This window comes from Sceloporus undulatus, chromosome 3 (genome assembly GCF_019175285.1).
Source record: "Sceloporus undulatus isolate JIND9_A2432 ecotype Alabama chromosome 3, SceUnd_v1.1, whole genome shotgun sequence".
NCBI lineage: Eukaryota > Metazoa > Chordata > Lepidosauria > Squamata > Phrynosomatidae > Sceloporus > Sceloporus undulatus.
Genome location: NC_056524.1, coordinates 214,506,559 through 214,534,398, shown reverse-complemented (window position 1 = coordinate 214,534,398; position 27,840 = coordinate 214,506,559). Strand labels below are relative to the sequence as shown.

At 42.6% G+C, this 27,840-nt stretch overlaps 2 protein-coding genes across 4 annotated transcripts in view; one reads left to right on the top strand and one right to left on the bottom strand.

The window, feature by feature from the left end:
* Window positions 1–20,368, top strand: part of LOC121925551 (dynamin binding protein) — an 88,137-nt gene extending 67,769 nt beyond the window's left edge. The window contains 13 exon segments of the mRNA XM_042457823.1: window positions 2,496–2,689; window positions 3,732–3,831; window positions 5,566–5,713; window positions 6,813–6,830; window positions 7,322–7,521; window positions 9,220–9,350; window positions 9,619–9,723; window positions 9,918–10,046; window positions 12,324–12,656; window positions 13,945–14,127; window positions 16,446–16,644; window positions 16,858–17,297; window positions 18,588–20,368. Coding sequence (XP_042313757.1) covers window positions 2,496–2,689; window positions 3,732–3,831; window positions 5,566–5,713; window positions 6,813–6,830; window positions 7,322–7,521; window positions 9,220–9,350; window positions 9,619–9,723; window positions 9,918–10,046; window positions 12,324–12,656; window positions 13,945–14,127; window positions 16,446–16,644; window positions 16,858–17,297; window positions 18,588–18,773 — 2,366 coding nt within the window. The 3' untranslated portion in view covers window positions 18,774–20,368.
* A 647-nt stretch (window positions 20,369–21,015) lies between these two features.
* Window positions 21,016–27,840, bottom strand: part of ABCC2 (ATP binding cassette subfamily C member 2) — a 63,697-nt gene continuing 56,872 nt past the window's right edge. For all 3 annotated transcript variants that reach the window (XM_042457818.1, XM_042457819.1, XM_042457822.1), the window contains 6 exons: window positions 25,808–25,909; window positions 25,544–25,687; window positions 25,032–25,190; window positions 23,672–23,838; window positions 23,290–23,484; window positions 21,016–21,864 (listed from right to left, as the gene is read on the bottom strand). In XM_042457818.1, the coding sequence (XP_042313752.1) occupies window positions 21,735–21,864; window positions 23,290–23,484; window positions 23,672–23,838; window positions 25,032–25,190; window positions 25,544–25,687; window positions 25,808–25,909 (897 nt within the window). In that variant the 3' untranslated portion in view covers window positions 21,016–21,734. The remainder of the gene's footprint in view (window positions 21,865–23,289; window positions 23,485–23,671; window positions 23,839–25,031; window positions 25,191–25,543; window positions 25,688–25,807; window positions 25,910–27,840) is intronic.

The window sequence follows — 27,840 nt, the reverse complement described above, 5'->3', positions numbered from 1 at the left end:
ATTTCCTTCTGCTATCTTCCATCGAGGTGACTTCACAGGCAGCGAGTGTGTGGCTGTGTACTCCAAATTAAACTCAGTGTTGTGTAGACAACATGGGCTTGTTACACATTGGGGAATTGTGGGGTTCTTCTGGATTTTTTCAGTATGTATAGATAAGCCCTAACTGAATCAAACCAGTGAAGCTTCTAGATCAGTTTCCTGGATGGCTCACTGGTTTGATGGCTAACTATCCAGTTGCTTTCAAAGAACTGAATCACTCCAAAGAACTGAATCATTTCATATGGACATATTACTGTATTTGCTGAACAAACTCTGGCAGGTGTAATATTCTGAGACACTCTGAAGAAGGATGCATTGAAATTCCCAGTTACAGTTCTTGGCCAGAGCTTGAAAATGTTACTTTATTGGACTTCAACTTCCAGAATTTTTCAGCCCACATGGCTATTAGAACAAGTTTAGTTTTTTTTTTAAAAAAATCATTTTATTCCTACTATTGTTTCTGGTAACAGGGAGTTCAATAAGTCAAATACATCTGAAAACAAATATTGCCCTATTTAACTTCTGACTGAGATATTATAATGTTCTAAAGTCACATGAAAGAAGGTGTAAGTATTTCCAGTTATGTTTTCCTTTTCCAGTTATGTATGACTGCGAGCTATAGATTCAGTACAAACTATTGACTTGTGTACTTCAGAAGAAAATCTTATTTTCTTAGTTCTTTCTTTTTGAACCTGAAAATGTAATTTTGCATATGCTTGCTTGGGAGTAACCACTGTTGGTCCAACGTATTTAATTGCTGAGATAAAGAACAAGATGGCTCCCATCCCACTGCATATACAGAAACTGGCCAGATTGGAAGCTGGACTTGTTTCAGCACTGGCAACAAATCAGCATACTCCACCATGCAGGAGAATAGAGAGGATCTTAGGGGAAGTATGATAGATCATGTAGTACATGTATCTCTGCTCTTTAGCACCTTACCTTTGCTCTCTGCTCTCCTCCCAACATTTCCTGCCTGAGATATTGTGTTTCCTTCTGTGTGATACTAGGTCTGGCCCTGGGAATAACTTCCCCAATATGTATTGAAAATTACCTCGGAGTTCAATGTGCCAATGATTGGGTTACGAAAAGTGCTACTTTTCTATTACTGCCCTCTTCTTTTGTGTGATAAATACTGTTTATTGTTATTTGCAATCAGGTCTGCTTTGATTTATGGCAACATTATGAATGAGATGCTTCCAAGACCCTCCCTCATCAAATACTCTGCTCAGATCTTGCAAACTCAGGCCAGTGGCCTCCTTGATAATGTACCTGTGGTGTGGTCTTGTATTCCTATCCAGTTGCACTGGGTGTTGTAGTACAAAAATATAACTTCCAAGCTGTGGTTCTACTTGTATTTATATGGTTGCAGTGCATAAAATGGATATATTTAAATGAGCTATTCATAACTGGACTAGTAGCAAGCAAATCTAATATTGCCTGAATCTGTAAAGAATTTTATGGCACAAAGAAATTTATTAAAGCAGGAGCTTTCATGGACTATAGCTCACAAAATTCTTACTATGCTGGGTGTGATAATCAGCTTACTTATGCTTGTGATATCTGCAGCAGTTTCGTCAGTGGCCAACATCTAACAATTTTCACTGTTAGTATTGTTTGAATTAAATTCCCTGCTTCCTTACTGCCTACACTCCCATTCCTAACCATGTGTACTGTGTATGTACTTGAACCTCTGGATCGCATTTCATGCATTTAATGAAAAGGCCAGTTATCCACAGAAGGTCATATTGTAATACAAATCTTAATTGTTAAGGTGCCACCAGACTTGGATGGTGGTGGTGGTTGGTGTTATTATTTCTGCATTTTGCAAAACCGTCTTTCCTAACAGACTTTGCATATAGCTTGCCATCACTTCTTATAGCATGACTATCAACATGCACTTGTGATACCTCATGAAACAAATGATTTGTTATTTGATATAGTGCTCATCATAATGCATCTTTGCACAGATCCATGTGAGAAGTGGGAGGCTAACTGTTGACCTTGTTTGATTATATAGGCAATTAGTTTATGCCACGTCTTACAGAAATAATCTGATTACTTCATACTTGCTTTGTAAATTTGTCCATCAGTGCCACTTGTTTTAGAGCTGGGGGCGAGGTAACATTTTCTTTTCTGCGTCAGGCAGCAAAATGTCTTGGACCAGTCCTCCTCCCTTTCATTTCCTTGCTGCTGCCAACATACTCATCCTTAACAGTAAAACACATACCACTGTGTGCCCTGACCTGGGTCAGAGAGAGGCTGCCAGAAACGTGGGTGTTGTAACTTGTGTGATTCTGGCAGTTTCTCATTGCCTTGATGCTAACAATGAGGAGAACTGCTGGTCATCTGTAGGTTGTATTTGACCCAGAAACTGCAAATTACCTACTGCTGCTATATAAGAAACTGATTGCTGGCTCTAAACCTAGTTCTAACTGTCTTTCCCTCTCTTTCAGAAATGACACTGCTCTCTGCCCAACCGGCATCCCTGGAATCTACAACTGCTGCAACCACAACACCAAACCCAGAGCAGAGGATGTTGGAAAAGAGGACAAAGGTCATTGAAGAACTGCTGCAGACAGAGAGGGATTATATCCGAGACCTTGAGATGTGTGTGCAGAAAGTGCTAGTGCCATTGCAGGAAGCACAGGTAAGAAGGGCATGAAACAGGGGTAGGGAGTCTGTGGCGCTAGACAGTAGACATTCTATTGACTTCACTGGAGATGGGACATAATTTGGTGATATTAGGATCCATTGGCTGAGATCCTATATAAGCATATGCAACATAAGAATTCCGCATGTAGAACTCCACTATGATTCCCTAGCAAATAGAACCAGGCTAAAGAACTTGTGGTTCTGTATATATTGTTGGACTCCAGCTCCTATCAGATCACCTAGCCTGGCTGATGGAGATCGTGGGTATAGTAGTTCATCAGTATATGTAAGCTTCCATAGACTTTAGGCTATGGTGTTGAGCTTCAGTGAGGGACACCAGATTTCAAATCTCCACTTGTCTACAAACTTTGGGGTCCATTGTTTTGCAAGGTTGCTGTGAGGAGAAAGGGGCATTTGTTCTGTCTTGAGCTCCTTGGAGGAAGGGCAATATAAAATGTAAATGTAACATGTAATGCAGAAATACAAGTACTTATGTATGCTGTTCCATGGAATATGGGATGAGCACACAGGAAAAAAAATGTATAAGTGATGCTTGGCTGGAAGGGCTCTTTTCATGAGCTTGGAAAAAAGATACATTTTTGGACTGTAGCTTCCAGAATCCTCCAACCAGTGTGGCAACTAGCTCTACTCACTAGAGGGTTGTGGGAGTTGTAGAACAGTTTAGATTATAAGCCTGAGGGCAGGGAACTGTCTAATGAACAATTTATAAGTGGCTTTGAGAGCCTTAGTGGCTGAAGAGTAGGGTATAAATACTCCAAATAAATAAATAATGTGCCAATTCTCTGTTGTCCAACCTACTAGCAATAGTGATTCCATTCTGTGCATACACTGGAGTGTCACTGGGTGCAGGAAAATTCGTTGCTGTTCTTCAGCACTGTTTTATATCTGTAAATAATGAAGGGGAAAGCTATTGTATACTAACTCCTTCAAGGGCTAAGCATGTGGCCTCTCTTTTGCTGAAAAAGAACTGTGAAGAAAAGCATTATTTTACCTAAGACTTCTTTGCTTTCTCCCAGGTGCCACAGGTAGACTGCGAGGGGCTGTTTGGGAACATTTATGGGGTCATTGCCTTCTCAAAGCAATTACTGAGCACCCTGGAAGCTGCTGATGCTGTTGGTATGTGCTTCATCCAAAGCTGATCTTTTTGGAAATGTCTGAGCCCAGGAATAAGGAGCAATAAGAGGGCAAGATACTGGTTAGGGTAGCAGGGACCAGCCTTCCCCAGCTTGGCACTGTTCACATGTGTCATATTACAACTCCTATAATTCTAAGCCAGATATTAGCTGCTGTGATGGGAATTGGCTGAGGAGACTGACAGAATGAAAGGTATTGTTTTGCATGGTCTGGGTCAGTGCAGTTAGGGACGGGGGCTTCAGCTGTTGTTGAACTACAAGAAGTCTCAGTCAGCATGGGCCATTGTAGGGAAAGTTCCTGGTAGGCTGAGAATGACTACTCTAGAGCATCACAAGAGGAAACCTGGCCATTGTACTCTAGAGTCTAGATCAGGGGTGGGCCAAACTGCATTCTTCCCCTGCAAACTGCACTTCCCCTCCTCAGTGACTCACAGTAACTCCATTTTTTGTCAGAGTTCTTCTCAAAATGACAATCAGAAGTGATGTTGTATCACTTCTGGTCCCCATTTTGAGAGGGACCATGATGAAAACATGAGAGTGATGAAAGGTTTGGGGGGTGTTTTCATGTGGTTTTGTACATTTGGAGGGGTCTTTTGCAAAAGGCCAATGTCCAAAAATCATGCTGATTTTTTTTATTATTATTATTTTATTTTTAGTAAGTGAGAGGTTTGGAGGCTACAAAAGGAGGGTCCATGGATGCATGCAGACCTTACTTCCCCCATCCTTGGTCTAGAGAATAAGAATAACTAGAGATATTCCAATGAACTCCCTATGGCTGGACACAAGGAGAATAGTTATCTCTCTTTAGCTTACCAGCATTCTAAATTTAGTGCAGAAGCAGGGATACTCAGGCACTGGGGCCTATTTCAGCCTTCTTGGCTTTCCTAGGGCTGAAACAGACGGGCGGCTTGGAGTGACCTCTGGCCTTTTTAGCCACAGTTGGCCCCCCGATCAGCTGGGGACTGCAGTGACCAGACAGCCTGCTCTGAAAACGGGCCACCACCATGGTCCCAAATGAGCCACTGTCAAGGAGCATTTTTCTATGTTCTTCAAGCCGTTTTAGCTGGCCTCAGAGCGGCTTCTGGCTGATCCGGGAGTGTGCATCATCTGTACGCCATGCCCCCGAAGCAGCCAAAAGCCACATCTTTTGGCCCATCCATTTTGGGTCCTAGATAACTGCATTCCCTTCCCAATGGTGCTATCAATTTGAGGCCTTCCCAACCTTTGCAGAGTTCCCTCCACCCCCATCTGAAAGGTTGAAATACATCTTCTAAGGCTTAAATACTGGCAACAAGAATATTTTTAATTCTACCTGCTGTTCAAGAATTTCTCTGAAATTGAATTTGACCCTTGAGCTAGGACACATCTCCAACCATTAGCTAGTGTGGGACTAAATCCACAGAAAGCAATGATATGTAGTACAAAATGTATACCACATGACAACCCTGGACAAAATCGTTTTGTCAGGCAAATTCCCCTTATATTTGCAGCTGATGGAAACAGGATTGTGGGCTAGACAGGCCTTTGATCCAGCAGGAAGATTTGGGTCCTAACCCCACCCTGTAGATGCATTCACAATAAGGAAGGCTTCATACCACTGTAGAGATCTTCCTAGGAAGGAAGAGATCAAGGAACAAATATCTACAGTTACATCAACTATATAAAAATTTGACAAGAGTAACATATGTGCACTGACTCTTTGACACCCCTTCCTAAGGACCAACGTTCCTGGCACTTCAGACAGAGCTGGAGGCTGTGTATAAAGTGTACTGCCAGAACCATGATGAGGCCATTGCACTGCTGGAGGCCTATGAGAAAGATGAGAGGGTGCAGAAGCATCTCCAGGAATCTCTGGAGGTCCTCAGGTAAAAGGGTAACCTTGACTCTTTCTCTCCTCTCTCCCCACAGCCAGGCTCTGACAGGATGAGCTGGTTGGGATTGAATTGCTTTCCATTTCATTCCTTCACTCCTTTCAAATGGAAAACCGAGAGCTTAGGGAAGTTACTGTTTTGGATTGCACCTCCCACAGCTATTCTTGGAGTGATAGTCCCAAAAGTAATTTTTAAGCTCCTGAGAAACATACTTGTTGGTTAGTTTTTGTGGGTTTTTTGGGCTATGTGGCCATGTTCTAGAAGATTTTCTTCCTGACGTTTTGCCAGCATCTGTGGCTGGCATCTTCAGAGAATGCTTGCCTGGAAAAAATGAGTATATATATACTGTGTGAGAACGTCAGGAAGAAAATCTTCTAGAACATGGCCACATAGCCCAAAAAACCCACAAAAAACTGTGGATGCCAGCCATGAAAGCCTTTGACTTTACATACTTGTTGGTTGTTGTTGAACTACACTAGATTCTGCTGAGACAGAATTTGAGATTCTGCCTCCATAGGTGTATACTTGTGCCAAGTATGAATCTAAGCCCCCTTTTTTGAATAGCAAGTCATATCTGTGATTTGAGTTTTTCAGGCCATGGCTAGGATGCTGCTTAGATAGCCACTTATAAGTACAGTGGTACCTCGGGATACGAAATACCCAGGTTACGAAATTTTCGGGATACGAAAAAATCCCATAGGGAATTATTGTTCCGGGTTACGAATGTTTTTTCGGGTTACGAAAAAACTTTTGGTGCTTTTTTCGGCTTTTTCGCACGGAATCGCGGCTTTTCCCCATTAGCGCCTATGGCAATTCGGCTTACGAAGGCTTTTCGGGTTACGAAAGCGGCCGCGGAACGAATTACTTTCGTAACCCGAGGCACCACTGTAGAATGGAGCATGGAAACATAATTTTTTTTATATGTGACAACAGCTCCCACTGTTTCCTGGTACTAGCTGGGACATTCTGTGATTTGTCATCCAAAGTAACCTTTCTAAGTTCTGAGCCAAAAGGAGCTGGAGATAGTATGATCCATTCTAATCAGCTGCTTTTTCTTCTTGTCCCCCCCTTGCCGGTACTCTGTCGTTGCCAGGAGCCTATATAGTGAATGGTAAGAATCCTTTTAATACTATTAGCTGCTTATTTGGGTACATGTGCATATCCTTATCTGGGGAAGTAACAAGGGGGAGGGTTGGTAATGGGGAGGTGGGGTTTCTTGCAGGAATGAGATGAGTTGCAGAGATCATCAGCACCATTGGCAAACAGCTATAGTTGTGTTGGCTTTCTCTGGTTGGCTGACTGAGGCATGGTTAGATAGCTAGTGTAGTTGTTAAGATGAAACTAGTGAAGAGAGGTGTGCTGTCAGTCTGTCAAGAAGAAGATGAATCTGCCTGAATTTGGGAAGTGGTTGGTGCCATAGTCTTTAATGGTGAAAAAGATGGCTTTGGAGGCAGAGATTGACTTGGACGTACTGCGTTACATTTGGGCTGAGATTGGCTTTGATGGAGTGGGGTGATGCCTTTCTGAAAAGAAAACTAGGATGTCGGTAGGCCATGATGCTGTGCACTCCTTTTGTGTGCTTACTCCCCCTGCCTTTTTCAGGGGCTGTACTAATTACATCGACCTGGGCTCCTTCCTCATCAAGCCTGTCCAGCGTGTAATGCGCTATCCACTGCTGCTGATGGAGCTCCTGAGCGCAACACCCGAGTCCCACCCTGATCGCGCTCCGTTGGCAGCTGCTGTCCTGGCAGTGAAAGAGATCAATTGCAACATCAACGAGTGCAAACGTCGGAAGGACCTTGGTGAGCTGTGGGGCAGAGGAGATGTGGGTTCTAGGAAAGTGGAAGGAAGAGCACAAGCACCTGCTTGAGGCAAGCAAGCCATGTGGGAAAGAGGAAATGCAACCAAGAGTACAGTATCTCTTTGTAGGTTACCACATTTGGAGTGTGGAGGTAGAGCACAACAGCTGTGGAGTTGGTGCAGAAAAGCTGTTAGGCAGAGAAAGGTGTGCCATCTTTTAATGGATGGTGGGATTAGGAGCAAAAAGTCAATTCACTTTTATTTCTTTAATCCATTTCCTAGGCACCTTTCAGGACTAGTCTTCCCAAGATGCCCTGTGACAACCCCTCCCCCCACCATACAGTTCAACAAGCGTATTAATACAGTAGTATTAAATGTCATTATTTCTACCCATACTTTAGGATTTTTGTAAAGTTTGCACTGAGTGATTTGTGGGATATTTTCTGATCCCAATAAGAATTGTCATGTAGTCATAGGGTCATAGTTGTGGTTGATGTAGTATGTCCTGAAATCACTGGGGATTCCACTGTACTCACAACAAATGCAGCTCACATAATGGGTGCATCTGCATTGTAGAAATAATGCAACTTGGCAGCACTTTAACTGTCATGAGTCCATCCTACAGAATCCTGGAAGTTTTAGTTTTGTGAGGCACTCTTTGGCAGAGAAGGCTAGACTATAAAAGAACAAACTCCAGGATTCCATAGGATGGAGCTACAGCACTTAAAGTGGTATCAAACAGCTTTATTTCTACAGCATAGATGCACTCAATGACCAGTTTCTGCTTTTTGACATCATAGTTCACTAAAAAAATGGAATGAGACTTTGTGTTATTGTTCTTGCAATGCAAAAGTGTCCCAGTAGTAAAAAGCAATAGATATGTTTGGGGGGGGGGGATGTTTGCCCCAGCCACTTTTGTCTGTAAAATGAAAATTGTATATCACAAGTGATGGATTATTCACAGCTCTTTAGGTGACAGTGACACAGAATGCCTATACTGTAGGTCTCATTCTGTGTGGATTTCGCAACACAGCATGACTCTGGGGCACTAAAACATCCCATCCTGGTCCATGAACATTAAATAAAATCAGCACCATTGCATGCTATTTCAAAATAGCCATTAATAATAATAATAATTTGTTTTATTTATATACCGCTATTCCAAAGATCATAGCGGTGAACAGCAAGTAAGCTAATTAGCAAGTAAGCTAATTTGCCCCCAACAGTCTGGGTACTCATTTTAGCGACCTCGGAAGGATGCAAGCCTGAGTCGAGCTTGGGCCCTTTTGCTGGTCTTGAACTCACAACCTTGTGGTTTCGAGTGAATGGCTGCAGTACAGGCAATTAACCACTGCGCCACCAGGTTACTTAGGCGTAAATATCATAAAATGTGTCTGTATTTTATTATTTATGTAATCCTTTTGACATATTTAGTTAATAATCAATTAATTAAACCCACTTGTGTTTAATTGGCAGGAGGATTAATCATTTTCCAAAGGGACAGGCCATCCTATTCTGTGTTTGAACATAACCCTGCCCATGCTGGTCTTGCCTAATAAATAATGCAGGGGTGATACTAGGAAGTAGTAGCAGAAGATTGATCACAGGCTGAGAAGGAAATGATCCAGAGTAATCCTAGGAAAAATGGCTGCTTTTTGACACTGGTGCTGACTGGTACCTCCCACCACACTCTCTTTCAGTGCTGAAATACAGAAAGACAGATGATGACAGCCTTATTGAGAAGATCTCCAAGCTCAACTTCCACTCCATTATCAAAAAGTCCAATCGTGTCAGCAGCCACCTCAAGCACCTCACGGGTTTTGCACCTCAGGTATATAAAGAGCTAGCCAAGACATGTATGGCTGTGAATTGCGGATGGAGGCTAGGTGGCTCTCAAGATGTTGGATTACAACTTTCCGTATCTCTCATCATGGCTCTTCTGGTTAGGACTGATAGGAATTTCAGCCCAGCAACAGCTGAAAGTTGCACATCTCCTGTTGGAGATTAATCATAAGGAATATGAAGGCTTAGTGCTCTCAGAGGCTGCAAGGCCTGTTGACTGTCTCGCTTCCCACTATCTACCCCTCTTTTTGTTGCAGCTCAAGGATGAGGCTTTTGAGGAGACAGAGAAGAATTTCCGGATGCAAGAGCGGCTGATTAAATCTTTTATCCGGGACCTGTCCCTTTACCTTCAGCATGTCCGGGTAAGTCTGAAGGGTTGGAGTCTGAACTGTCTTGTGAGGCTGACAGGTGGCATCACAAGTGCCTATGGTATTGGCTAGACTTGTGGGTTACTTTTTGCCCCTTAGCCAGTACCAGTCCTTCCCTACTCGGTCTGTTGATTGTGACTGGACTTGCAGAGGTTCAGAATTATGTGTATGTGTGTTTTGGTCTTCAGGAGTCAGCCTGTGTAAAAGTGACAGCAGCACTCAGTATGTGGGACCTGTGCATGGAGAAAGGCAGCGCTGAGTTGGAGCAGTTTCAGAAGGTCCATCGCCTCATCAGTGATCAACTCTTCTCTGATTTTGTGAGTGAGGTCTTTGCATCCCTTTTTGTTTTCTGGAGAAACAGACCCCTCCCCTCTGAAAAAGATCTGGTTGGAAGAGACCAGTCAGATTTCCAAATCATGACATTCTCCAAATGTTTTGGACTACAGTCCCCCCACCCCTCCTGAACATTGTGTGGTTTGAAGCTGATAGAAGCTGTGATCAGGAACATCTGGCAGGCACTAAATTGAGGGAAGCTGGACTAAGGCATATTTAAATGTGAGAAAAGTCATCCTGAGAAACAGGGAAGTCAGGAGGAGGCAAAATGTAGGGATGAGGAAACTGCTAAGCAGTTGGAATCTTAGCTGGAATTTTGTTAAAGTCTTGCACATGCATACATTCTCCTACAGAATCATAGAATCATAGAGTTGCAAGAGACCACAAGGGCCATCCAGTCCAACCCCCTGCCTTGCAGGAAATCTCAATCGAAGCATCCCCGACAGATGGACATCCAGCCTCTGCTTAAAGACCTCCAAGGAAGGAGACACCACTACACTCCGAGGGAGTGTGTTCCACTGTCAAACAGTCCTTACTGTCAGGAGGTTTCTCCTAATGTTGAGGTGGAATCTCTTTTCCTGGAGCTTGCATCCATTGTTCTGGGTCCTGTTCTCTGGAGCAGCAGAAACAAGCTTGCTCCCTTCTTAATGACATCCCTTCAAATATTCAAACAGGGCTATCATATCACCTCTTAACCTTCTCTTCTTCAGGCTAATCATCCCCAGCAACCTAAGTCGTTCCTCATGGTACAGTGGCACTATTACTTCCCTTGATCTAGACACTATACTTTTATTGATGCAGCCTAAAATTGCATTGGCCTTTTTAGCTGCCACATCACATTGTTGACTCATGTTCAACTTGTGGTCTACTTGGACTCCTAGATCCTTTTCACATGTAGTTTCATTCAGCCAGGTGTCCCCCATCCTATATCTGTGCATTTCATTTTTCTGCCCTAAGTGCAGCACCATACATTTCTCCATATTGAATTTCATTTTGTTAGCTTTGGCCCAGCTTTCTAGTCTATTCAGGTCATTTTGAATTTTGATCCTGTCCTGTGGGGTATTAGCTATTCCTCCTAATTTGGTGTCATATGCAAATTTGATAAGTATGCCCCCTATTCTGTCATCCCAAGTTATTAATAAAGATATTGAATAGCACTGGGCCCAGGACAGAGCCCTGTGGGACCCCACTGGTCACCTCTCCAGAATGAAAAGAAGCCATTGTTGAGCACCCTTTGGATTCAACTGGTCAACCAATTACAAATCCATGTAACAGTTGCCTTGTCTAGCCCACATTTTACAAGCTTGTTTGCAAGAATGTCATGGGCAACTTTGTCAAAGGCTTACTGAAATCAAGATATACTATATCCACAGCATTCCCTTCATCTACTAAGCTGGTAATTTTATCAAAGAAAAAAATCAGATTTGTCTGGCATGACTTGTTTCCCTGAAACCCATGTTGACGTTTTGTGATTATGGAATTGCCTTCTAGATGTTCAAACTCTCTGTTTAATGATCTGCTCTAGAATCTTTCCTGGTATTGATGTCAGACTAACTGGATGATAATTGTTGGGATCCTCTTTTTTCCCCTTTTTGAAGATGGGGACAACTTTGCCCTCCTCCAGTCTGTTGGGACTTTTCCTGTTCTCCAGGAGTTCTCAAAGATTATTGCCAATGGCTCCGATATTACATTTGCCAGTTCTTTTAATACTCTTGGATGTACAGAAACAGTTGAGCAATTTAGTCCAATGTTCAGCATCCACATTCAGTTCAAGCTCATGGAAATGAAGTTGTTCATTCAGTGCACATTTGGGGCCTGTACATATGCATCTGCCTCTACTAAAATTAGTAGAAGCATTTTTTTTGTGTTGTACATTTGGTTGCATAATATTTCCATTCAACATAAGCGTTATCTACATAGTCAAAGCATAAGTCCACATGTCATGGGTTATCCTACACAATCCTCATTGTAAGATCTCAGCTATAGCGTTCAAATAATTGAAGTAGAAGAGTAATGACAAGAAAGTCTCTCTCTTTCTCTCTCTCAAAAGATAGCCAGGACAGTAGTGAATGTTTTTCCTCCCTCTTTTTTTTTTTTTTTAAAAAAAGGGTTTTTTTTTTTTTTGCAGAGAAGTGAGGAATTCCTTGTTCATATGCATTTCTTTTTCCCCAATGTAATTTGAGAAATTAATAGTGTTACAGGAATGGGAGAGGAACATATGTTGTATTAAACTGGTCTGATTGTTGTCCTGAACCTTGTAGAAGGAGCGAACAGAGCGGCTCGTGATCTCGCCACTCAGTCAGCTGCTGAACATGTTTGCTGGACCTCACAAACTTGTGCAAAAGCGTTTTGACAAGCTGTTAGATTTCCACACTTGCACGGAGCGTGCCGAGAGATTGAAGGACAAGCGGACCTTAGAAGAGTTGCAGTCAGCACGCAACAATTATGAAGCCTTGAACACGCAGCTCCTGGACGAACTGCCCAAATTCCAGTGCTGTGCCAAGGAGCTATTTACCAGCTGCTTGCGTGGCTATGCTGAGGCTCACTGTGACTTTGTACGGCTGGCACTGCAGGAACTAAAACCTCTGCTCTCGGTAAGTTCAGAGGCCAGGATGAGGAAGAGAGCCCAGCTTTACTGGTGTTTTTCATGGCAAATAAGAGGCAAAAAGAACCACACTACTTTACCTGATTTCTGTCCACACCAGCTTTATTTTTATTTTCAAAAGGATCACATCCTACCTGTGGTAGGGAGGAAGGGTTACATCCTAAGTTAGGGGTAGCCATCCTCCCAAAGGAACAACAACTCCCATCAGTCCTAACCAGATCAGGGATGATGGAAGTTTCAATTGATTCATTTAACAGTTGGGGGGTAACAAGTTGCCCATCCTATGCTAAGTGGATTGAGTCTTGTTTGTTGAGATTTCAGATTTGTTGCTCCTTTCTCACTATGGTGTGGTAATTCAACTTTGGGCTCTGCTGTGACATCCCATCTTTTGGTCAGGGTTGGTGGGCACATCAGTTTTGATTTGTTTATTCTCTTCTTTCCCATGAGTCCATCCTTTGTGCATTGGCATGTGAAAAATGGCAAGAATTCTGAAAAGGGAGGTGTGGTTGGACATAAGAAGCTATGGTTGGTCTTTAATCTAGTGGTGGGAAACTATGGCTCTACATATGTTTATTACCTATAGCTCCCACTAGCTATAGGCAGCAGAGCTACTAGTGAAGGATTAGAGGAGTTGTAGTCCAAAAACATTAGAGAAGGAGCATAGTTGCTGACCCCTGTCAGCAGTACTCTGGGGTTTCAGGCAGATGCTAAGAACAGATCCTGGAGTCTTTTGTATGCAAAGTGTGTGCTCTACCAGTCCTCTGAAACAGAAGGCTCCATGGACAAAGTGTGATCTAGCACATGGCTAGAGTGTTTGGTCCTCCAGATGTTTTGGACAATAATTCCCATTATTTCTTAGCATTGTTGGCTGGAGCTTCTGGGAATCAACCTTCAAAATTTTTGGCAGAGTTTCAATGGTTTTTCAGCTCTGACTGACTTAAGACTTGACTGTTCATACTTACTTTCCCATAAATGTGGAACAGAGGATAAGTTATCTCTGCTGCTGGGAAGCCTTTCCTGAATTTTTCCTAGAGCAGTGGTGGGGAACAGGTAGCCTTTCAGATGTTGATAGACTTCAGCTGTCATCAGCATTAGCCAGCAATGTCTGGAGAGCCACATGTTACCCATCCTGTTATCCATGATCCATACATGGTTCATACTGGTCTGTAGTGCATACTTCATACTGGCCCATATTTTAGCAGAATGCGGTTGGGATGATCCTAGTCTGGCTCCATGTTTTTCTACTCCTTTGACTAAATGACTTTCTTCCCTCCTAGCTGCTAAAAGTGGTTGGTAGAGAGGGGAATCTGGTCGCCATCTTCCAAGAAGAGCACAGTCGAGTCCTTCAGCAGCTGCAGGTCTTCACTTTTTTCCCAGACAGCGTCCCTGCTACCAAGAAGCCCTTTGAGAGGAAGAGCCTGGAGCGCCAGTCTGCACGGAGGCAGCCACTTCTGGGCATGGTGAGCACTGTGGGGGCAAGGATGGAAAACTCTCCTCTGCAGGTGAAAGTGCAGCAACAAATATGGGAGTCTTCTGGCTCAGAGCTTAGAAACATTAAAATCAAGGAAGTCAATGTAATAAAGTTTATTCGGTCATTGACCAGCAAAATCAAGGAAGTCTTTATCATATGTGAATCTTATTTGTTTTTTAAGCAAGTTCTGCAGTGTCGTATGTATTTTCTTCCAGAATATTTTAGCTTTTGGACACAACCACCACATCAAGGAAGTCTTTATCATATGTGGTGGTTGTATCCAAAAGCTAAAATACTCTGGAAGAAAATACATACAACACTGCAGAACTTGCTTAAAAAACAAATAAGATTCACGCCTGAAACTTTCCTTTTAAATATGGTTGAAGACAAGGAAGAAAGGAAACACCTAAAAATTATTCTGTATTTAATAACAGCAGCAAGAATGGTTTACGCGCAAAAATGGAAGCTTAGTGAGATTCCCTCGGTAGATGAGTGGCTTTTAAAAAGTTTAGAAATGCTAGAATTGGACAAGCTTACGATGTATTTAAGAGGGAAATGGATAGAAGAAAGATGTGATGAGTGGACAATTCTTAAAGATTTTTGCAACAAGCGCTGGTCATAATGTAAATGATCAGAGTAGAACTCTGGAAGATGTATTAGGATAACTGGTACAGTTATCTAATAATTATCTAGATAATTGAAGGGATGACAAAGCAATCTAATATTAATAACACTGTTAATATTATAATATTGAACCTAGTGACTCCAAGTAGTATGGTGAAAAGTGAAAGGGGTATGGTACTGAACATACCTATAATAATCCACAAACCATGGAAAAATACGATGGTGGTAAAAACCAGGAATGGTAAGAATACTAACAGAATGTGGCTCATGAAATAAGCCAAGTGAATAAAACTGTTTACAGAGGGGATAGGAGGGTAAAGGGGGGAGGGAAAGAGGGAAAGAAAATATACTAAAAAATAAGGTACAGAGAAAGAACTGTTAAAATTTGTTAAATCAAAAAAGGTTTAGATGTACGGAATACACGGTATTAATGTACAATTACATAAGGTATTATTAATGTACCAAAATTAAAAAAAAAAAAAAGAAGCATGAACCTTTATGGATTACTGTGAAGACACACCCAACTAAAGGTGGTGGCAGGTTTGGGTGTGCAACGCCGGTATCCTGGTGAGATCAAACTCTTCAACCCAAAACGGCTCTGAAGCTGAATGTAAAGTTCAAAAGGGGGGAAATTTAATTTAAAGGACAAAATAAAGAGTTTTCTCCTCCCCAGCTCTAAACAAAAGGTACTTTACAGTTTCAGCAATCTTCCGGATGTCATCTTTCAGGGTCTGATGTCGGTTTGCTCTCCTCACTCAATGGAGCTGGTGCAGGGTCTTTCAGCTCCTGAATTCTTTATTCACTTGTTGTTGGTAACTAATTTGGCTGAGATCTGGTAATTGAAATGGCTAACTTGGTAACTAAAATGGCTAAAGTGTAAGAAATGCCCTTTCCGGCTGTCTGGGCCTGTTTGCCACCAAAAGACAGCTCTCTGCCTGCTCACAGCAAAGACTGCTCCAAACTAAAGGCTTCCAGCTACAACAGAGAATGCTGGGAAAGGGCAAACCAAACCTGGAAATAATGCAGGGGAATCCTACAGCTCCTCCACAAACTAATACAATGAACTTTCCTACACTAAAATAATCTATCGCCTGAACCAATGTGAAAGAAAATGCAGGGGAAAATTCAATCAGTCCTGGCAGGACATCACAATTACTTTTCTCAGATTTCCCAGACCACATGATGACCATGCTGTCTGGGTGATTATGGTAGTAATAGCTGTAACATTTTCATATTTTATATATATATATATATATATATATATATATATGCATGCATTTTAAAAACACAGTAAAACATTCATATCTCACACATATCTTTACACAAGTGAGCGAAGGTGTAAAAAAAGAAGTAAAGAAAAGAGAGAAAAAGAAGAAAAAGAAAAAAAAGAGAGAAAGAGAGGGAAAGAAAAGAATATAGTTAATATTCCTATCTACAGTCATTCATTACTCCCTATTGTTAACCTTGAAATGCTTTGCTCTGACTTTGTCTAGACTTTAAACTTATGAGTAAGCTGTAACATTTTCAAGGTCTGATTTAGCACAGATAGAGGAAGGCCTGTTGCATTCACAATGCATTCACCCTGTCTGATGAATGAGATGGTCAGGGCAAAGAGGGAAGTATGGATGGATGGCTACCACAGTACTCCCTTCCTCTTCATCAGTGCCATTGTTTCCTTTGTAGCCCAGCTACATGCTGCAGTCAGATGACTTGCGTGCAGCCCTCCTGGCTCGGTACTCCCCTGACAAGCTTTTCCAGGCCGAGCGCAACTTCAACGCAGCTCAAGAGCTGGATGTGTCCCTCCTGGAAGGAGACCTGGTGGGTGTCCTCAAGAAGAAAGACCCTATGGGCAGCCAGAACCGCTGGCTTATTGACAATGGAGGTAAATACAAATCTGTTGGGTGCCTGGTGAGCCTGCTTCTTTCAGAGCTTGAAAAAGTTAGTGTTTTTTTTTAACTATAACTCAGAATTCCAACATGGGAGAGATTATGAGAGTGGTAGTCCAAAGAAACTTAACTTTTCCACCTTCTGACCTCTTGTCCCCAACTTGAGATTCATGTGATACATGTGATGTTTCTCCCTCCCATCCTCACAGTGACAAAAGGATTTGTGTACAGCTCCTTCCTGAAGCCTTACAACCCGCGATGCAGCCACTCAGATGCCTCCGTGGGCAGTCATTCCTCTAGTGAATCTGAGCACAGTGGCTCTTCTTCCTCCCATGGCAGCAGCAGTACTCCAAGCAGCACGCTAGGTAATGCCTCTGTGAGTAGCCCCCAGAAGACTCCACCAGACTCTGGCTTCCAGGGGGAGCTGATCCACTCTCTGCAGGCTTCTTCTGAGGTGGATGCTGCCTGCCAGGCCCAGGTGGGCCCCACAGGGGAGACAGTACATCCATCCCGCCTTGTTCCAGCATCACGGCGCTACAATAACCCTGATCCTCACAATGGTCACTTACCCCGACCCAAGACTAGAGAAGCACTTTCACTGCAGGGCAGTAACTCTAGGATGAAGAGGAGTGAGTGTAAAGGAAACCAGGTGAGTAGGGAAGTATGTAACATCTTTCCCTTTCAGTCTCTTTTGATGTCAAGTCATTTCTGAGTTAGTTGACTGGTTGGTACAGACAAGGTCTGATCTGAAATGGAGTTTTTGAAGTTCAATTTGAATTGTTCCATCAAATTAATCACAGTTAGTAAATGGGGTTGGTAGCTACTCCCAAGCTTTAGAACTCATCCCATGAAGACACTAGGTTGAACCTCTCATGGTTATCTTTCTCCTGGCAAGCAAAAGCCTTTTATTCAGGCAGACTGGGGCAATTAAGGTGTAGAAACCTTTAATCTGAGTGGATGCTGTTATTCCTCTTGTTGATACATTTAATTATTTTTCAAGTCTCTTAAGTTGTCTTCTAAACATACTTGTTTTGTTTGATTGTATCCTTAATAGCACTGAATTATAGAATGTGTGATTATAAACAAATCTCCAACAACAAAATTAAATACAAAAACTTTGGACATATTCTTTAGGTCCTCACCTGGAATACTGTGTCCAGTTCTGGACATCACAGTTCAAAAAGGTTGTTGACATGCTGGAGCGCGTCCAGAGGAGGGCAACCAAAATGATGAAGGGTCTGTAAACCAGGCTCTATGAGGAGAGACTTAGGGAGCTGGGTATGTTTAGCCTGGAGAAGAGAAGGTTAAGAGGTGATATGATAGCTCAGTTTAAATATTTGAAGGAATATAATATTGAGGATAGAGCAAGCTTGTTTTCTGTTGCTCGAGAGAATAGATGCAAACTACAAGAAAAGAGATGCCAGCTCAACATTAGGAAGAACCTCCTGACAGTAAGAGCTGTTCAACAGTGGAACACACTCCCTTGGAGTGTGGTGGATTCTCCTTCCTTGGAGGTTTTTAAACACAGGTTGGATGGTCATCTGTCAGGGGTGCTTTTATTGTGGTGCAGTGGTTAAATGCCTGTACTGCAGCCATTCACTCAAAACCACAAGGTTGCGAGTTCAAGACCAGCAAAAGGGCCCAAGCTCGACTCAGGCTTGCATCCTTCAGAGGTCACTAAAATGAGTACCCAGACTGTTGGGGGCAAATTAGCTTACTTGCTAATTAGCTTACTTGCTGTTCACCGCTATGATCTTTGGAATAGCGGTATATAAATAAAACAAATTATTAAATTATTATTGTGTACTTCTGTATGACAGAGGATTGGACTTGGATGGCAAACTCTATGATTCTAGGGTCTCTGGTTGGTACAGGATAAAGGTCGCAATCTGTCCTTTTTTCATGCCACTTACTTCCCTTCCGTCCTTTGTGCTACCAGGTTTATTATGCTGTTTACACCTTCAAGGGAAGGAACTCAAATGAACTGAGTGTAACAGCCAATCAGAGACTAAAGATTCTGCAGTTTGAAGACATCACTGGAAATCAGGAGTGGTGGTTGGCAGAGGCACTTGGGAAGCGGGGCTATGTGCCATCCAGTTACATTCGGAAGACAGAGTACACGTGAGATGCCTATCTGGCAGTGCCAGAATCCATTGCCTTAATCACTGTTGGAAATGGACAGAGGAAGAAAGTCTTGCTCAGTCTTGCTCCCCTGTTCTTCCCTGATGGTTTAGATTTGGATATATTAGATAGGGAGTGACATTTCCAGTAATGATGAATTGAGGTGCTCCCATTGGCCTTCTACTGTTGTACCTTATGAAGCAGTACTGCAAGGCCTGAGCAGCAGTCTCTTCTTCCCTTCATCAGTGCTGGGTGAAGTTCATTTCTCCTTGTGGGAGGTCCTTAGTTCCCTTTGACTAACAGGGTTGCAGACTAGCTGGAGATGATGCAGCAAGGAGGCATTTGACCAATGCTAAACTATGTGATAGGCACCAGTTCAAATCCTAACAGGAGCCCTGCTAGGTCAGTATTTTGTTCTCCCAGTGAGACCAGCCCACCAGTAGTCCACAAGACTTCTGCCTTCTATCCCCCAGAAACTGGTATTGAGAAAAACACTGTCTTTGAAGCAAAACTTCTAAAAAATTCTTCTTTGTAATCTGGGGGTGGCCATGTTCATTGGGAGATTCTGGAAATTGTAGAGCCACCCGAAGAAGAAGAAGAAGAAGAACAACAACAACAACAACAACAACAACTTTTATAAGGCCTGTACTCAACTGACTGGTTTCCATTTAACAATCACAATAATAGCTGTTGATCAATCTGACCTTCATGAAAGAGTGGCTGGACCCATATAGGGCAGAGAGAAAGACAGAAGTCTCTTTTCCTAAGGACAGAATAATGTTGGGTGCAGAGTTGCTGCACTAGATATTTTTGGGAGTGATGCACAATGGCAGAGGGCAGAGAAAACCATCTCAGTTGCCAAAGAAAATTGCTCTGCCAGCTCGCAAGCAGTTTGGAATAGAGATCCTGTATCAGGACACTTACTACATTTTCATCCAGGCAAAACTATGACATGTTTTCCCTTTTCTGTCCCACAGGACCCACTTGCCACCTGTAGCCCACCTCTACAGCTGGTGACGAGTGGCAGTCATGGGAGATGGATCTGGCTGTACACTTACAGCCAGCTAAAAAATAACAGTAACTACTCTAGGTTCGCCAAAGTTTCTGAAGGATCCCTTTGTCCTGTGATTGGCTATAGGCACATAGCTGAACACTTCTGGTGCCCCCCCCCCCATGCCCTACTCTTCACCAGATGCGAAATGACTGTTGAGGTGTGTAGGAGGGAGATGAATCCTGCAAGGAGTTTGGGCATTACATGAGAAATTCCTCCCTCTACAGTGACCAAAAAAGTTCAGTTATGCCTGAACTTTTGCTATTGTCTTCCCAATCCTGGTGTTGCAGCACCTACATCAGTTTTACCCTAGATGCTACCACCGTCTAATCTAGCATAGTTTTGCCAGCCAACAGAATTATAGCCCTTGGATGCTGCAGCGTCTCTGTAAATTGCTGGGACTGTTCTGGCCTTCAGGTACCAGTCAAAATTGCCAGGGGTGGAATGAATTCCTGTGCTGAGAGAAAAGACTCCGAATGTAAGAGCTGCATTTTGTTTGATACTCTTGAGCTACTGTTTTGTAAATAAAAGTTCTCTTTCTGAAATTATTTGTGTTCATACATGCAAAGTCATTGTGTTTGTATTCCCCTTCTCATTTTGACATAAGCAAAAATGCTGATGCCAGTAATACATTTTAAAAAACAATAATAATCTGCCGCTGCCCTGGCCTTGGAAAGAAAAAAGAACTGGTGATATCTGCTGGGCTTGATACCCTTCCCCACTGCCATTCCCTTCTCCTTTTGTGTCATGTCTTTTTAGACTGTAAACCTGAGTGCAGGAAACTGTCAAATTAACAATCTGCAATACACTCTGAGAGCCTTTGTGGCTGAAGAGTGGGTTACTGTTATTTATTCTGCCAGCCTAACTACAGCTGATAACACTAGAAGGAAACTTGCTCTTGGAAGAGTACACACCCCTTATTAATCAACCAGATTTCATGATTTAGACAAAAGTATTTCTTTCAGAACCTTGGTTTGGAACTGGAAATGCACTGTGAGGAGCTAGGGAACACTCAGTTGTGTGCTGGACTTTAATTCCTATCATCCCAAATCACTGTGAGAGAAGCCACACAATAGTGATGAATCCAGACCAAGTTCAACCTGTTCATGGAAAGCCTTAAATATCCTACAACCAGCAAAGCAGGCACATAGGAAGGCCATGAGGACTGGATTGTTTCAGAGAAGGATCCCCCAAATATTTATCACCACTTTTATTACATTTTTCAGTTGAAATATAGCACCTAAGCTGAAGCACTTCATCCCATTTGCTCCAAATAAGCTTTAGAAACATGGTCAGAAAGGTCCCTGTAGAGCCACCTGTTCCTGGTCCACTATTGTCAACTGACTGCCAGCAGCTAACCAGGGCTTCAGGGAGAATTCTTTCCTAACCAGGATAGGGATTGCAACCTGCATACAAAGTATATGATATATCGCCTGAGTTATGGCCCTTTTCCCGGAGACCCATCAGGCTAGAAGTGCAAACAGAACAGTAAAGGTACACTGTACACAGCAATCAGCCTATTTGTTCAATCTTCCTTTGCAGCATGGAGAATTATATGGATATTTTAAACACCCTCAAAGATTTAGGAACATGGTTTGAATCCTGAAACAAGGGAGCAACTCAGGTGGTTGAGCTTCAAATTATCCTTGGTAGCCCTGACAGGAAGAAGTGGTAGCAAACCTGCACCTTCTCCACAGAATCAGGGTTGACTTGCTGTCAGCTGCAGGTTCAGGGCCAAGTAAGTAAGGTGGCTGCAGCATACCAACGAATGATCTCTGAAGATGTTCCAAGTGTAGTGGCATTGTCAATACAATCACAGAATTGTCACAGAGAATCAAGGCAGGTCCAGAACAGCTGCAACGAGATATATACAATATAGAGAATCTTCATGTTGCTGCTTTGGCTTCAAGCTCTCTATAGGGGAGTGTTAAATGTTCCCACAATGCCAGCATCCCTTGCCATTCCTTCAAAGGTGCCTTGCTGTTGAAGCAGCTCCTCAGGGCTGTCAAACTCCACAATCTTCCCTGCTTGAAGGACCATCACCCTAGAGAATAAGAGAGTAGATTTCAGTTCAGTTGCATGAAAAGAGAGAGCTCTTTATGCAATTGGCATTTGGTAAGCCTACAAGGTTTTCATCCCTAAGCTTGTGTGTATTTTTCTAAACTTTTAATTTACAAAGATACATGACTTTGCATATGTAGAAATCATTCCTTTATATTTGGCAGCTCCTTTGCTTTTGTTCTAGCAGGCACTTGACTACCCATGATGGATGCTGGAGCCTTTTCTGGAACAGGAGTTACAGGAGTTGATTGTCAGCTCCTAATAGAAAACAATGTCACGGATGATTAAAGGTTGATTGTATCATTTCATTTATCAATTTTATTGGAGTCATTCATTGGTCAGTGAATCCAAGATTTTAGGTTGGATTTCTAGAGCCAATTGCTAATGTTTCAAGATCATCAGCTTACCACAAGTGTGTGGCGTTTGTTTTTTATTTTGCCCTGATGAACTACTACTGAGTGGGAAGCACAGGCCCTGTGATTATGCCAAAAGGTGGGGCTGATGAAGCTCTTTGCCTGTTTTGCTATGTTCCAATTCTTTATGGCTTGTTGACTATAAAACAGATATAATGAGGTCATCGTTTCCTTTCCAGATCTGCTTTTATAGCAGTGTAAAGTTCTGTCATAAGTGCCAAATACAGTTAAAAGCTTTACTGAAATTATTATGATTCTTTTTGTTGTTTGTGTGTTTGTGGCTGAAAGACAGTATGGTAAGAAATGAATTTAGTTTCCCAGGGATGAAAAAGATTTCTTCTGCAAATTTTATACTGCTTCTAGAGGACTTATATGTTATCATCCTAAGTAAGCAACCAACTTATTTCTAAACATTGGTGACATGTATCTTTGTGCTGCATTACTGCATCAAGTTATTACTCTATAAAAACACACAAAAGAGGCCAGTAAACCTTTGAGACTTATCTGGGAGGAAGAATTTTCTTGCATTAATTTCTGTGGACTCAGTCCACTTATTTTTCTGTTTGCCTGTCTCAGAAAGCTAGCTGGCTTGAAAGCTTTACATCAGGGTGGGGAAAGTGCATCATGCCAACCACTACTGAGGCCCCAGCAACCTCCCAATTTTTCCAAAAAGATGTGCTCTCCATCTCCCAATTGTATACGGGGCAATTTCACAATGTTTTGGGATGGGGGCTGAGCCATTTTTGGCCAGGGAAAGAACTTTTAAAAAACTTTTGGATGAAAGGGGAAAAAACCTTGCAAAATGAAAAACAACTTTTCAGGGGAAGTGAGGTATTTTAAGGCCATACTATGCCATTGTAGTCAATGAGACTTCAGCATCCATGGGTTCTGGTATCCACAGGGGGCCCTGGAACAAAAACCCAGCAGATACCAAGGGCCCACCCACTATCTTTCTCGATCAGGTGTGTATACGCAAACATGCACACGTATGTTACCTGTTGCTATCCATAATGGTGTGCAACCGATGAGCAATGGTGATCACAGTGCAGTCAGCGAACTCACTCCGGATTGTCTCTTGGATCAAGTGATCAGTTTCCATATCCACAGCTGCTGTCGCTTCATCCAGAATCAATATTTTGGATTTATGGAGGAGGGCTCGTGCCAAACAAACCAGTTGTCTCTGCCCCACACTGTGGAAACAAAATGATCGCTGTTTTTAGCAGCTAAATGGACAGCCCATGGCAAGAAGAAGATTGGGATGAACCTCTGCACAGATCATGCTTTCACTTAAGCCAGGCTGTGATGGGTCATGAGATGCGGCAAGAGCAGCCTATACAACTAAGAGTATCTTGGTACTCCAGCATTACCCTCCTATACCTTAGGTTCTCTCCTGCTTCGCTCACTGGATAGGACAGTCTTTCAGGAAGGCTGCACACAAAAGACTTCAGGTGTGCCAGCTCCAGAGCATGCCAGACTTCTTCATCTGAATGCTGGTTGAATGGGTCCAGGTTCATGCGCAAGCTCCCCGAAAACAGAACAGGATCCTGCAGGTGTGGATGCAAGATGCTTAAGATAGTACAGTTGAATGGGAGACCAGCTGAGCTGTAATTTTGCTTTCATTTTTGCAGATTAAATGGTTAGAATTTTTTTAACCACCTTCCATGTCTGAGATCCAAAAGCTGTAGTTTCAGCTCTCTAGGACATTCTTTCACAAGAAATGTGATGAATATGCAGTGTGTCTGTATCTACTTTGATGGTTTAGACATCTCAGGATGAGCCCTACACACTTGCCTCTTTCTATTCCTACTTTTGCCCGCTGAAGACCACTGTGCTAAAAATTAGGATGGGTGAATATTCATTGTGACCTTAAGGTTGAATTTCAAGTTTGAAATGGACTTGAGGGCCACATCCAGAGATGGGTGAGGCTATATAGGCAATGTGGGTTTTTAAACAGGCTGGATAGATATTTGTTGGAAGTGCTTTGATTATGTCTTCCTGCATGGTAAGGGTTGGCCCACTAGATGGCCCTTGTGATCTCTTCAAACGCTATGATTCTATGATTAGACTAAATACAAAACGATAGAAGCTGCTGAATGTTTGTTGATTTACAGTCTAATTCACTTCAAGTAGAATTAACAATGTGTACTTCATTGGGTGTGGTCATTACTACTTCTCCCCTCCAAGGTCTTCCCTAGTGTCTTTTAATATGACAGTTGGCAATAGATCATGTTTCCTCAGAAATAGGCAAGCCACAGGGGGGATACGAAACAAAACAACTCTATTCAGAAGTAGATATTTGGGAGAATGATCATCTCACCAGCTGCTCCAAATAAATGAGTACTAAGTCAAAAAGAGAACACCCCATCCCCATCCCACCTACTGCCTTCTCCAGATAGAGTTTAGAGTCAATACAGTGGTACCCCGGGATACGAATGCGCCGCCTTACGAAATTTCCGGGTTACGAAAAAAATCCATTAAAAAAAACTGTTCCGGGTTACGAAGGTTATTTCGGGTTACGAAAAAATTTTTGGTGCTTTTCGGCGCTTTTTCGCACGAAATCGCGGCTTTTCCCCATTAGCGCCTATGGCATTTCGGCTTGCGAATGCTTTTCGGGTTACGAAAGCGGCGGCGGAACGAATTAATTTCGTAACCCGAGGCACCACTGTACTCAACTTATATCAGTACTCAGCTCTGACCAGCCAAAGTCTGGTCCCACCACCACCTTTGGCTTTCTTACCTGTGGGATGATGGTGAGTTTCTGGCGCAGATCATGAAGGCCAATGGTTGCTATATCAAGCCCATCAATCAGGATTTTTCCCCTTGCTGCCTCCAGGATGCGAAAGAGACAATTAGTGAGTGAGGATTTCCCAGCTCCTGTTCGGCCCACGACACCAACCTGAAAGGACAGCATTCTGATTATTATGTGCCTGGTACAACCTCTATTTCTTTTTTCTTCATTTAACTAGCTAGACAGAATGGTGTATCATTGTTCTTGCTCTGCTTAGCTGTGGTGACTTGGTAGCATTATTATGTGCTTTCAACTGAGAAAATAGCTGCTGGGAGCTGAAAACCCAAGAGGTTTTCATGTCAATGGGAAATTGGCCCAGCAATAAAAGAGAGAGCCAACCTTTCCCTGCCTACTATCTTCCACTTGACATTTTTCTTCTCTGTATGCACTTCTCACATGTGGCATCATCTATTCTCAGCAATGTCTGAGAGAGCTTCATTTACCTTCCTGTAGAATCTCACCTTCTCAGTGCCCTTGATATCACAGTTGATCCCATCAAGAACTAGCTCCAGCTCAGGCCGATACCGCACCTGATAGTCCACAAAACGGATCTCTCCCTTGTTGGGCCAGTCTGAGGGTGGCCTCTGTGATGTCTCCCAGGCTGCCTGCAGGAGGCATCAGAAGAATTGTTTGAAACTATTTCATTGGAATCTCTTACTACAATGGGATCTTCCAACAACCCACTTACCAGCAGATACTGACCATTGACCACAATATCCCCATACCTCATTTGCCACCTCTGTATATTCGTGCACTCTCTCTACAGCCACAATGTTGGTCTCTAGCTCAGAAGTCATCCGTACCAACCAATTCAATGTCTGAGTCACCTGCATAAGAGGAATGGAAATGTCAGCAAAACAGACCAGATTTTCCAGCCCTCTCTTCTCTCCCAGGCTTAGTGTAAATGCCACATATACAGATTCCAGGAAGGATGGCACTTTACATAGAAGTTTGTCCTGCTATGGAAATTACATCCCATTTTGAAAATAGTTCCCACTTCTAGGGCAGAAAAAAGAAATGCACAGATATAGGATGGGGGACACCTGGCTGAATGAAACTACATGTGAAAGGGATCTGGGAGTCCAAGTAGACCACAAGTTAAACATGAGTCAACAGTGCAATGCGGCAGCTAAAAAGGCCAATGCAATTTTAGGCTGCATCAATAAAGGTATAGTGTCTAGATCAAGAGAAGTAATAGTGCCACTGTATTCTGCTCTGGTCAGGCCCCACCTGGAATATTGTGTCCAGTTCTGGGCACCACAATTCAAAAAGGACATTGAGAAACTGGAGCATGTCCAAAGGAGGGCGACTAAAATGGTGAAAGGCCTGGAAACCTTGCCCTATCAGGAATGACTCAGGGAGCTGGGGATGTTTAGCCTGGAGAAGAGAAGGTTAAGAGGTGATATGATAGCCCTGTTTAAATATTTGAAAGGATGTCATATTGAGGAGGGAGCAAGCTTGTTTTCTGCTGCTCCAGAGAACAGTACCCAGAACAATGGATGCAAACTCCAGGAAAAGAGATTCCACCTGAACCTTAGGAGGAACTTCCTGACAGTAAGGGCTGTTCAACAGTGGAACACACTTCCTCCGAGTGTAGTGGAGTCTCCTTCCTTGGAGGTCTTTAAGCAAAGGCTAGATGGCCATCTATTGGGGATGCTTTGATTGGATTTCCTGCATGGCAGGGGGTTGGACTGGATGGCCCATGCAGTCTCTTCCAACTCTATGATTCTATGATTTTAGCAATCTGTACAGGAAGACATCCTCTTATGGATTAGTGAGTGGCCCCTGAGCTTCATGAGGACAGGCCACTTCAGCTGTAACTCACTTTAATTTCAGTACTAGTATGTTTTCAGAAAGAGGTGGATTAGTGGTATCATTAATTGTTGTTCTGCTAGAAGCTACAAGCTACAGAACTACAATCAACGATCCATACTTCAGAGATCTAGAACAGTGAGGAAGGCAACTCACTTTGTTCTGTCAACACAGTAGACCTGGCCTTATCTCATAAATAGTGCTGTCTTATTTTCTTTTCCCATCCCACATTGGTCACCTACACCAAGTCTCCAAGCTTCTGAAGAAGCTGATTCACAGAACCATCTTAGCAATCTATTTTGTTCATGTGCATTCATGTTCTTACAATTTTGAAGCTGTGTAATTGAAGAACAGTTTTTAACTTTTAAAAAAGCTACTGTATAGTTTAAGAGGAATGTAAGTAAGCTTACATAAAAAATACAGTTATGTATGTATCACCCAAAAGCACCTAATCTCTAGTCTAGGCATTTCATAACTTAGAACATTTGCCAGCTTGAGTTTTCCTGCTTTTTAGGTGTGCTATTCTACTGTAGCACAGCTGCAGTTTAAATACAAATACAAAAAGAATGGTGCAAAAGTAAAGCTGTTCTTACTCAGTTTTGCACCATTCATTTTGAATCACTCTGTATATATAGTGCTTGCAGCACAGGACTAGAAGGCTGCAGTCTTTCAGCCAGACCTATACATATTTACTCATAAGTAAGCAAAAGGATGAAAACCTTGTAAGATTACAGATTACTCTGTACTTCCTGTATTCCTATATAAGCAATGCTGTTTTAAATGTAATTAATGTATTCTATTAATGAGACTGTTAATTGAAGTGTAAGGATTAGGAAATTTCATTCTAGAAAGCAATTAACTGTGGCTGAGTCAGGCAGAGCAGGGGAAAGCACTTGCAGTGCAAGACATGGAGTGACCCTAAAACTAGAAATATGTGGCAAGCAAT